We start from the raw sequence: 12,434 nt of genomic DNA on the forward strand, positions 1-12,434 counted from the left end.
TTAAAAAAAAAAAAACTTTCTAAACAGTGGTTGCAATAGGATATTTACAGGCAGTAATCTCTTAGATATAGCTGCTGAATATCATTTCACTTTATTAGAATAATTTTTCATATTTTAATCCATATACAGTACATTACAAAGAGTCTCAACTCCTCAGGAAGGAAAAATATAAAGCTTAATTTTCAAGACAGTCCTAATAGTAGATAAAGTTTCTCTGTTCTAGTTGACAAGAGTACATATAACAAGTAAGAAATACAATACAGTTCCCTTACCTGCTTTGGCGTAACCCCAGGCATGCGGATGTCCAGTGCAAAATCTGATGAATCAATAGGGATTACTGGCCTGGTGGTACCAAGGCATTCATTGGAAAATGATCTAGTAGTTTCTTTATACCTTAAAAGAGATACAAAGTTTTAAAAACCTTAATTACAATGGAATTTTAATTCAGTAAGAAAAAAAAGGATTTTCACCTACTTGTTATAAATTCTTCTCAATTAGTCTCATGTAGTTAGACATTTCTAAACTATTCTAAGCATGTAACATATTCCTCAAAATACTTCCTAACTCAAAGCTAATATGAAATAAAAATATTTAAATGAAATGCATTTCATACTTGCTTTTATACAACTCCAAAAAGGAAATAAGAGGTTCTGATTAATGAAATTACAGTGTCTAACAAGTTAAAAGAATCAATAATATACCAATTTCCTCAACCTGAGAATTGTAACTATAACCCTGTAAATTTTAATAACTCCATCAAGGGATGATTCAAAGATTATGAGGGTGATGATGATGATGATAATGGTTAATATTACTGGTTGGGAATAAAAGGAAAACATGTTTTTAGTACTACACAGAGTTCTAAGGGGAAGGACAGACCACTGAGTGAAAAAGAACTATGTGAATACATAAATATTTAACAAGGTAATTATCAGAAGTGTGTCTACAGCTCAGTGTTTTTTTGGTGAACTGCTGGAGTCCATGATCTATCCCGTTCACCCACTGCCAAAGTCTAACAAGATATTTTATACTTGTAGATGTGATAACAAGAGAGTGCTTAAGTTTAAACAACTGTAACGTGGTTTCTGGATAACTCACACAGAGAGAGACTAGTATTAGAAATCAAAACTTCTTAATAAGAGTTTTGAAAAACAGGAAATCTGGCTGCTATACAATGGATTCATTTTAAAACAGAGACCTAGTTTTCAAGAAGTTACACCCACAAAAATAAACACAATTTCAATAAATTATATTCAGCTGGTACATCCTTCTAAAACACAGCTGAAAAAGTGATTGTACCTTTAAATAGCATGCACAAAACCCATCATAAACATCAGCTCTTCAGCAAAACCCACCTCTTAAAGACAGAAAGCGGGCTTCTATAACCCAAACAGCTGTTTTGAAAAACAAGGAACAGTATTAGCAGGTTATTAACGAGGCCAGCCATGTCCACCCTGCTGTTCCTGGCCCGATTAGAGCAGTAGAAAAAGGGCAGAGCAGCTCTATCGGGTGTGATCCCAACAATTAGGCAGCAGTGGCTGTATCAATTCACTACTTCATTATCGTGTGCTCTGCAGGCATCCCCCACAGCGCTGGACAAACCATCTGTCTTGGAAGCACAATATATCAGGAAGGTGGACGATGCTATGTTGTCTCTTATCATTAGCTGCAAAAAAATCTGTTGGAAGAAATCTTTCACAGCGAGGTTACGCTGTACTTTTTTCCAGTCAAGAAACAGAAGCAAAGAGGTAGTCCTGATGTTTTCCCCCTCTGAAGCTTTGGCTCTGGTGTTCCGTTTAGACCGGCAGGTGACTTATCAATCCACAATAACAGAGGCTGTGAGGGATATCATACAAACCAACGTCATTCATCATTCGGAACCTGCAAAAATAGAAGCAGATAATGGATGACTAACACATTACAGCATTTGTCCTCAGCAAATCCCTGTTGAGGCTTTTTAATACATTAATACTTTCATAAGCTTTAGCCCAACCCAGTGAGAAATGCCTTGGCTGTTGATCTCTGTCTTTCTTCCTCCACCCCCACACAATTACCGTTCCACATTTCCTCCCTTATATCTTTCCCTTCTATGACTAAAAATGCATTTCAAACCTCCAACAATATCTTCTTCTAGCGAAGAAAGTTATTCATATATTAGATTACTGTCAGATGAAAAAGACAAGTGAAGGAGAAACACGGAGAGAAGCTGAGCAGAGAATTTTGATAGAACAGTGATCAGAAAAAGATTATGAGAACAAAGACATGACTCTATATGTACCATGAAGTCTTTTTAAAATCCTGTAGATTACGAACTATTAAGTGAGAAGATATGGAAATAGCAGTGCATAAGTTTTGAAAGGTACTTCATTTGGGGACATAAAAAAAGAGATGCAAATATAATGCCTCTTAGCTACCATCTACTGTACATTAACAAACATTATAACAAGGAGTTTCATATTAACAAAACTATCAGGACATTTGGAACTGGGGTCATATGGATTCTATTAAAATAAATAAAAAAGAATGTTTGTCAGTTTTAATATGTATGGCTTCTTGTTCCCTGAACATCTTAGTATAAGTTTCAAGGTTCTTATTCAGAAGTCAGGTATTTAAAATCATGCATCACTGCCTATATATTAACTTTACTTTAAAAAAAAAATTGTTAAAGCGTTTTTACCAATTGCCAAAATCACAGGGGGAAACCACATTATATATAACCATCAGTTTAACAAAAACAAACAATTCTGTTAGTATTATATAAAAGTTTCAAAATATATTCACATGCTACTTTCCAAATTCAAAAGACATTGAAGATGATTTTTAAAAGAAACATAAAATATGTGAAACACACAAAGTTCTCATAACATTTTAAGAAATATACCTTGCACTAAATATAAATGAAGTAAGGCTAGACATGCACATAAATCTTGCTGCAAAAGAATTGTTCCTTGAAACCTGAGGAATTAATCAGAGAACTAATGATTATGAGATATTAAGCTGATTGTAAAAATGAAGCCAGGTTGAATCAGAAGTGGGAACAAGTCACTTGAGTAAGAAGGAAGCAAAGTCATTGGACAATAACTGGACACTACCCTAGTTGACCTTTAAAATTAATCCATTAATCAGTCAACATTTAATTAAAGGCAGATTATATGCCACACACTGTGCTAAACACAGGGGATATAAAAAGAAGCAAAAGACAATTCTTGCCCTCAAGGAGTTTACATTATAATGAAGGACACACCATGCCAACATACATACAAAGCAAGCTAAATAAAGAGTAAATAACAAATAATTGAAAGAGGTAAAATATTACAATTAAGATAGATTAAGGAAGATTTCATCTAGAAGGTGGAATTTTAGTTGGGTGCCAGAGAGCTCAGTAGTTGGAGTGGAGGAAAGAGAATCTTCCAGGCATGGGGGATGGCCAAAAAGAATGTTTGGGACTGAGAGGCTTTCTTAGTGGAACAGTCAGGAGGCCAGTATTACTGAAAGGGAATACGGTGTAAAAAGAATGAAAAGGTAGGAAAGAGTTAGGTTAAGAAAGGCTTTGTATGTCAAAAAATGAATTTTGTATTTGTTCTTGGAGGCAAAAATGAGCTACAGTAGGTGATATAAAACATTAGATTCAATTCCATAATTTAGAGAAAGCTAATACTTAAGACTATTCAACTTTTTACTTTTTGAGGAAAAGGAGACTTTTTTCACTGTCTCTTCTCCTTTCTTCCTCCACCATTGCCATGGCATCTAACAGTAAAACACTCCGAGACTTCTCAGCCCCGACAATTGAACAGTCATTTTAAAAAAAGGCTAAGATAAAATTGAGGGAGCAAAGACATATCCTATAAGCAAATGTGTCAACAGAGAGGCAATCACTGAAGACAGATAAAGATTCAAGGGTCAAAACCTATGGCAGCAAAGAAGAAAGCTAACTACAAAATCAAGAAAGAGGTAGTTCTGCTAATCTTCTGCAGAGGATTCCATAAAAAAGTATTTTAAGTCCCTACTTTCTAGAATTTTTAATTGCCTTGGAAATAAGTTTTCCTATGCATGTACCTCATCATCATATTCTTAACATTTGTGATTCTACTAATAGATATTGTCAATCAATAAGCATTTATTAAATGTTTACTATATGCTAGACACCTCATGTATTAATTGGAGAGGGAGGGTGCACACTGGATTTCTGGGAGGAAAGTTTTGTAACCACAGTTCTATGTTATCTTAGTAGATATTATTGCCATGAGTTAATCATGTTTTATTCCATGGAAAATTCTATAAGCATGAGAAAGCCAATTAAAGTTATTAAGTTATTTTATTTTATATTTAGACTGCATTGACAGTCAGGTAAATATTATACAGTATAGCTAGGTGGTTCAGTGGATAGAGCACTGGAGTGAGGAATACCTGAGTTCAAATATGACCTTAGATATTTCCTGGCAAGTCACTCAATGCTGTTTTCCTGTTTCCTGGAGAAGAAAATGGCAAACCATTCCAGTATCTTTGCCAAGAAAATCTCAAATGGGTCACAAAGAGTTGGAGAGAAAAACAAAATTATCTATAAAATTATTAATGTAAATGTACTTTAATAGTTATCATATTATCTTATCTATTACTAAAGGCCTTATACTTAAAATCATTAAATTATTATTATTATTACTAAATTCAAAATGCACTTTGTTGATATTATATGTATTCTCTTTTTTCCTAGGGCGTGGAAGTCCAAATCCTAGATATGATGTGGGAAGTGTTTGTCAGGTTGAGGAGGAACATGTCAACAATGGCAGACAGGTGTTAAATGGTCTGGGTGGATAAGTGGATGAATAGAATATGAAGATAAAGCATGCACTTCATCTTAAAATAAAATACGAAAATACTGAATTTGATATCTGTTGTGAAGTCATGAGAATATTAGTCAAAGTTGAGAAATTTAATTAAGAATAATGTCTTGTTATTTTCCTGATGGAAGTATTTTCAGGACAGAATGATTTGATGAGTAATAGACATATTTAGAGCGAGTCTGTTACTGATCACGGAGACTGGAAAAATAAAATAGGTTACTGATATTAAGTTAGTGCTACAATAGAATCATAGACTGAATGATACCAATGAGATTTTCTATTCTTTCTCTAATAGGTATCTAATCATTGTTGACTGTTAGGGGAGGATTACCTCATAATTACTACATGGTACATGATATGAGTATTATGTCTCTATGCTGAAAATGACCAGTTGAATTGCTACATCATTGGGAATTTGTAAATATGTGGGCACACAGGAGTCATTTTCCACATTTAATGTAACCTGAGAACCATAAAATCTCATATATTTCTATCTCTACTAATTTGAAATGAGTTTTGATTATAGTAGAATTGACATAAAGTTTCCCTTTACCCTGGAAAAAAGACTATTCTAAATTTTTTAAAGTGCTTGTTTTTGTTTTGCTCTTTATTTTTGTGTCATTATTGATGCTACTTATCAACATAGGGAGATTTTTTTTTTATTTAGCAAGATGCAAATATAGACACATATATGTATATATAAATAGGTAATATACATGAAACTTCTAACATATAAATATAATATCTACTATTTCAATAAAAATATTTGAAAATGTATAGTTAAATCTTTTTTTCCAACAAGAGACGCCAAAGGCACAGTGATAGTGCTCTAAAATATTTACTACTATAATTGTAGCAATTCTTCACTTACATGATCACTGTGAATTAAATTGAATAGCATTCTTATAGGATGAAGGAGAATTCATTTTTCAAAGAAAATACAACATTACTAGGCTCACCAGTTATGGAAAAGTAGTAATATTATTACTATATTATCCATTTTGCTGTATTAAAAAAGTTCTAGTTAACATTCATATTGTTGCTTTCTATAGATAGTTGAGTCATTGCCAGTTCAGTATTGAACTCCATCTATGTAATAATTCTTAAGTGCTTTTTAAAAAAGAATATTTGATAATTCAGTGATCATTTTACTGTAATATTTCAAGGAGTTATGATAGGTGCTTTCTTCACCAATACATATTATAAGTCCTCTTGTTGGTCTTTAAAAGAAGCCTTTCCCAATCCTCTTGCCTTTAGAGATTACCTTTTATTTATCCTGTGTGTATCATGTTTGTACACATTGGATTTCCCTCCTTTCCCCCAAGGCAAATATGACGTCTAAGAAAAAGAACAAGACTAACATCTAGTCACCATCTAGGATTCTTTCCAAAATAATTAAGCTATCTTTTATTTATGGAACATTTGAAGAATGAGTTCAAAATTGGTACTTAATGATCTGCTAAAAGTTCAAAAGATTCTTCTTTTTCAATAATGTGTCAGGAATTGAAAAGCACATGGTGGGCATGAACCGAGTATAAAATATCAAAAACCATAATTTACACAGATGAAGTAGAATAAAGAATTTCATCAGTCTGAAAAAAAAATGGTTGAACATGCCTTGAATGCAAAGGTCAACTGATGGACACTCTATGAATTTTACTGGTATCCTTATGATATCCAAAGAACTTAAGGAAGATACCCTGATTATTGGGTCAAAATCTATGGCAAACTAATGATAAGATGAGGATATGAATGAAGAGTTACAGAGATTAGATATATTTATGGACAGATTGTGATTCATATCTCTGGATGTGATCACATCAGTGAAGTCACGTATTCATTGGAATGTTAGAGAAAGAAATACTGTAAATGCTATTGTTCAATCATTTCAGATACATCTGATTCTGTAATTCCATTTGGGGATTTTCTTGGCAAAGATACAGAGTGGTTTACTATTTCCTTCTCCATTTCATTTTATAGACAAAGAAACAGGAAAACAGAGTTAAATGACTTGTCCAAAGTCACACAGCTAGAAGTATCTGAGATCAGATTTGAATTCAAAAAGATAAGTATTCCTGACTCCAGAAGCTCTATCTGTTGCTTCCTTTTTTGTTGGAATTCTTGTTCTTCTTTAAAATAATATAATGGTTCTCTCTGGGAGAAAGCAGATTTCTCGGGGAGGTTTTCCTGAGGCAGCCTTAGTTTCAGTTAAGCGTAATAATTATCCAAAATGCAGCCAGCTGGTAAAAACGCAAATGTTTATTTTCTCCTTTCAAAATAGCCCTGTTAGTTGAGGCCTATCTTTCTGCTCGGTTCCAAGAGCTCTTGCAGCTTTGTCCTTTACTTCTGCCTCTGCTTTCTTCAGCCTCCAGCCAGCACCAAGTTGAATCTGTCTTGCCTCTGAGAGAGGGCTTCTGGCTCTCAATCTCCCAGAGTGCTCCGTGTCTGCACCAGAGTGCTCCTCTCCAATCTAATTCAGCCAAACTCTCCTAACTGGGCCTCTGCTTTCTTCTTATATATCAGAGAGAGGGATTATAGGTTTTCTCCCATAGTGCTCTCTGGCCCTAAGAACTTCAAGGGAGGTGTGAATTTGGATATCTCATACTAAACCCTGAAATTTCCCAAATGTGTGAACTCCAATGAGTAAAGGTGTGAACACAAGCATTGTATCAATTAGTTCTACTTAGTACCTTGTTTCAGGTTCTGGCCCAAAACATCTTCTTGTAAAATCAGATCAATAATCTATCAATGAGTTAGCAGTTTGTAAAAATTCCAACACTTTTTAAAGGACCATTTCTTTCAGACATCAATAGGTGTTGGGCCTAACATCAGGAAAATCTGAATTCAAATTTAGTCTCACAAACTTGCTCTTGGGAAGCCACTTAACCCATGTTTATCTCAGTTTATTCAACTATGAAATGGGGGTAATAGCATCTACCTCCCAGAGTTGTTGTGAGGATCAGATGAGATAAGATTCATAAAAGTGCTTTGCATGGTACCTTGAATATAATATAGGCACTTTATAAATGCTTATTTCTTTGCACACACATGTCTTATCATCAGTATAATGGTTTAATATTGTTATATTAACAATTATTATTGTTATTAATTAGTATAATAATTAATTAATATTAAGAATCAATAAAATAAATTTTATTGAGGGGAGGTAAGCAATCAGTAATCAACAAAATTTATTTAAGTATAGCTTTCCATTTAAAATGGTAATATGAAAAGTCCTAGAGAAACCCAACTGCTTCCAATAGCCAGCAAAATTCTACCAGAAAAAAGTACCAGAAGAAATAATGATAAAGAAAACAAAACAAATATTCCAAGAGTTTATTATTTAAAAATAGACAAAAACAAGCAACTTTGCTCTAGTATTGTGTGATCCTGATTATCATTCCTTAGTATCTGAACTATGTCTTTTTAGCTATATTTATTTGCACATGATAGGAAAAGGAAAGGTAAGAGATACAAAAGTTCTGAATTTTGGTTTTGACATTTATTAATCACTTCTTACATGAGAGACACTATGCTAAGAACAAGGAATATAAATATAAGCCCCCAAAAAAGAGAGATTAAAAATTTAGTGGGGAAAAGAGGACAATGCTCATTTGGGGACATTATGGAAAAAAAGTCTAAGTAAGGTGTCAGAAGTTAAGCCCAGAGAGGAATGAAGAAATTATCAGCTCAGTCACTTTCTTTCATGAGAGATTCTTTGTACTTCAATTTTACCAATATTTCTGGGGTCTCATCTTTTATCATTACTTTAAATATGGTATACAGAATATTTTTTGCTTATGGTTTTCAGAGAGATAAATGTTTATTAAATTATATTTCATTAGCCTAATAGGCAAATTTTGATAGAAGATACCTCACATATTATTACAATTTTCTACTCTTTAGACTTTGTTCTATTGTTTCTCATTGAATCATTGAATTCTCTTGGGTTAATTTTATTTCAAGGCATTCATTACTTGGGTCAAGTGTTCTATCTTCTGTTTAAAGATCTTTCCTGTTTTTAAGAGCTCTAATTTCAATTTAAAAAAAAAATCTTCTCTTGTATCCTCCATTCATTATCAAAGTTCTTGTTGGATAATACATTTGTTTTGTTTTGGGTTTTTGGATTATTATTGTGCAGTTATTTTCTTCTTCTAAGTTTACTTTTGAGCTGATCTTAAGTCAAAATATTTTTAAATTGTATTTGGAGTTTTCTTCTGTTTACTCATTTTTCATATATTTTTCACTTTGTACCAGAGTGAGGCTTTTTTTTTTTTTTTTGGTCCAATCTTCTCTAATAAGGTATACAAATCTTGCTGGGCATTATCCCTGCTGAACCATAATGTCACTGTTACAGATCTGCTTAAGTTCTAGACAAGTTCTTGGTTTTTTTAATCTTTTGGGTATCAATGATCTGGGACAGGGAGTTTGGTTAAGAATTAGAGCCAGTCACCATTTCCTGACTTCGGTTTATTGGTTGGGCAACTAGAATGCTTACTTTGACCTTGTTTCTGGCCCCTTTGACTTTGATAATCACAACTTGGAAGTTGGTTTTGTTCCCTGATAAGGGCCTAAAGGATAGTGGCCTGATATTACAGAGTACACTGATTCTATGTCTTCTGGATATAGATGTCTCCATCTCCTTGGTCTCCTAGTAGTGTTACTGAATTATAAGAGTTCATGCTCTTCTGAGGATGTATGAAGGGCATTGTACCTCTCTATTTCTCTGGGAAGTCATTTATTGGGAGTTAGGATTTCTTCAGGCTCCTCAGAGAGCCCCAAGGCCTGACTACTACTCTTATACAGTTACTTGCCAAATACTCTCTTTGTCCTTGACTGGTTCCAATGGGCCAGGACCAAGATCCTGCTGGCTTCAGAATCTATTTCTGGAAATTAAGCTGTTTTGTAATAACAACAATAAGTAGCCAGCTACCCAGTCAGGCACTGATGCTAAGTGGTTTGCAAATATGCTTTCATTTGATCCTCATTACCACTCATAAGGGTAGGAGGTATAGTTGAAGAATTAAGGGAAAAATAAGTTAAGTGACTTGCCTCAAAATCAAGCAACTTGTAAGTATCTGAGGCTGGATTTGAATTGCTGATTCTAGGCTCAGGGAGCTATTCAAGGACACTACCTAGCTGTGGAGCCCCGACCCAGAATGCCAGCCAGCTTTTAGAAGTAGAGACCTATATAGGTGATGGATCATATCAATATTTCCTCTTTGATTTTATTGATCACTTCTTTATCAACAATCCTTTAAAAATTTTTACTAGAGAAGAGTTTAGCCAAACTCTTTCAATTTATAAACTTTATTAGAAGTACGTTTAAAATAAGTTATTGCTAGATACTGCACTAAGCAATATTATTATTATATATGATTAGATATTTACCATAGATAATTATACTATTATTATTAATTACCATTATGATAATAGCATTTATATTATGCTTTAAGGCTTGCAAAGCAATTTATACATAGCAGCTAATTTTATCCTTAAAATAAGCATGTGAGATAGATTCTATTATTATCCTCACAATGGATGTATAAAAGTAATGTGATATGGTAGCTGGCTAGAACAATTTCTTCCATCTTAATGATCAGCATAGATTGTTGCACCATTAATTCAGAGATTGTTATCAACTCTGTAGGCAGCTGAAAAGATTGGACTAGTCCCAGACAGGTTCTATTCATCTACCTTGATATGATTAAGATAATTAAGCATATTTCCCAAGGCTGAGTATTTGTGTTATCTTTTATGAGTAAATTTTATTGGGAAAAACAAAATTTTTGACAGATGTTCAAAAGGCTGTTTTAAAAAATGCAAACATGATGAAAATCTTTATGACATAAAACACTCCAATTGCCTTTTTCTTTAACTAAAAGTTAGAGATTTAACTTGGAATAATTACTAAATTAAAATTAAACTAGTTTAATTCATTTTTCCTGAATTATCATGACAGTCTTGTTATCTTTGAAATTATATGCTCACCATCAAAACTGCTTAAAAAATACAATTTGTCTGCCTTCAAATCAATATCTTTCAAGAGTAGGTATTATCTTAACAAAATGTTAATTTTAGCTGAAGAAAAAAAGTGAATGGGTTAGGCAGTATTAATTATTTGCTTAAAAGGGTACAAAACATAAGAAGATAAATTTTCTCTTACATTTTGATATTTAAATCACCATCAGTATAACATTGTAATGAGATAAAAGTTCATTAAGTCAGCCTTTATTTTACTTTGTTATGCAAAAACAGAACTCACTAGAGGGGAAATTCTTTATTGAGTTACAATTATCCTCCAAGGATATAGCAAATGAGATATCATTAAAATATTTAAGTTTAATTATGCAATACACATAGATACTGAATCAAAATACATATGCACAAAGTGTAAGTGCTTCAATCATACTTTTGAAACATTTTACTTCTGATTTTTGCTTTCAAAATGCCAAGGATGAGACTTTGCCTTCTCTGCCAATGTTAATAATTTCAATAGTTATATCAAGCAAACTCAGTTAGGAAAAAATTTCTCTTTCAGTCCTATTGTTCTCCAATAATTGGTGTAGAAAACCTAATAAGTTGATTCTATCAAATAGGACTTTTCCCACAGTAAAAGTTTCAATTTCACTCTTAGTCTGGAGGAGTTATTCTTGCCTGTTTCCTTTTTCCTTCCTTTGGTGTCGGGGAAAAAAAAATTGATTATAACATCTATTCTGCTAATACCACCCCTGGTGGTCATTATCCTCCCTCTCTACCCTCCATCATTTCCATGACCACTATCACACTTCCATTCAAAAAAACATTTAAGATTCTATTTATACGCAAGGTTTTGTAATGGATGCTGACAAACAAAACAGTACCTACTCTTAAGGAATTTTCTTTATTAGAATAACATAACATTAATAGAATGTACAATATATTCAGTGAAATTTAAAGAGGGTAAAAGTAATAGAATCTAAGTGGGGAAAACAAGAAAAATCTCTTTCCTACATGTGATTCTATTTAAAATTTCCTTCAGAGTCAACAGTGTTTTGAAGATTGCTAATTATCCATGACTGATCTTAAAAATCAGTCAAACCAATTACAAGATTCCTTCTCCTCTTCCCCTTGAAAGATCAGAGGACATTTGAAAAACAATGAAACAAGCTATAGGCCCAACTCTCCTTGTTTTCTTGTTCTTTATAATCATCATCATCACCAACACTAATTTTTGAGTCTACTGTGAATAAGGCCCTCTGAGAGATACAAATAAGCATAACACAGAATCCTTATACTGAAAGAGTTAATTAATTGGAGAAAGAGAACACAATATTAATATACTGCTTTACTGTAACAAATCAATTTGCATGAACTATATTTGATTCTCCAAATAGTTCTATGAGGATTAGTAATATATTATTACTCCGACTTTATAAATGATGTTTATATTTTATGATATTTATAAATATAAATTTATAGAATTGCAGAATTGGCTTGCCTAAATTCAAAAACTAAAAATATATATATAAATAACAACATAACATGTGACTATAATGTAATAAGACCCATTTCTATGTGGGATTTTGGGAATTATTTCACTGCTCGACAGTC

At 32.9% G+C, this 12,434-nt stretch overlaps 1 protein-coding gene across 8 annotated transcripts in view; it reads right to left on the reverse strand.

The window, feature by feature from the left end:
- The window catches only part of PAM (peptidylglycine alpha-amidating monooxygenase), a 355,927-nt gene that overhangs the window by 233,577 nt on the left and 109,916 nt on the right, over nucleotides 1-12,434 (reverse strand). For all 8 annotated transcript variants that reach the window (XM_051995235.1, XM_051995226.1, XM_051995250.1 and 5 more), the window contains 2 exons: nucleotides 1,356-1,881; nucleotides 273-393 (listed from right to left, as the gene is read on the reverse strand). In XM_051995235.1, the coding sequence (XP_051851195.1) occupies nucleotides 273-393; nucleotides 1,356-1,447 (213 nt within the window). In that variant the 5' untranslated portion in view covers nucleotides 1,448-1,881. The remainder of the gene's footprint in view (nucleotides 1-272; nucleotides 394-1,355; nucleotides 1,882-12,434) is intronic.

The sequence above is a fragment of the Antechinus flavipes genome, chromosome 1, assembly GCF_016432865.1.
Source record: "Antechinus flavipes isolate AdamAnt ecotype Samford, QLD, Australia chromosome 1, AdamAnt_v2, whole genome shotgun sequence".
NCBI classification, from domain to species: domain Eukaryota; kingdom Metazoa; phylum Chordata; class Mammalia; order Dasyuromorphia; family Dasyuridae; genus Antechinus; species Antechinus flavipes.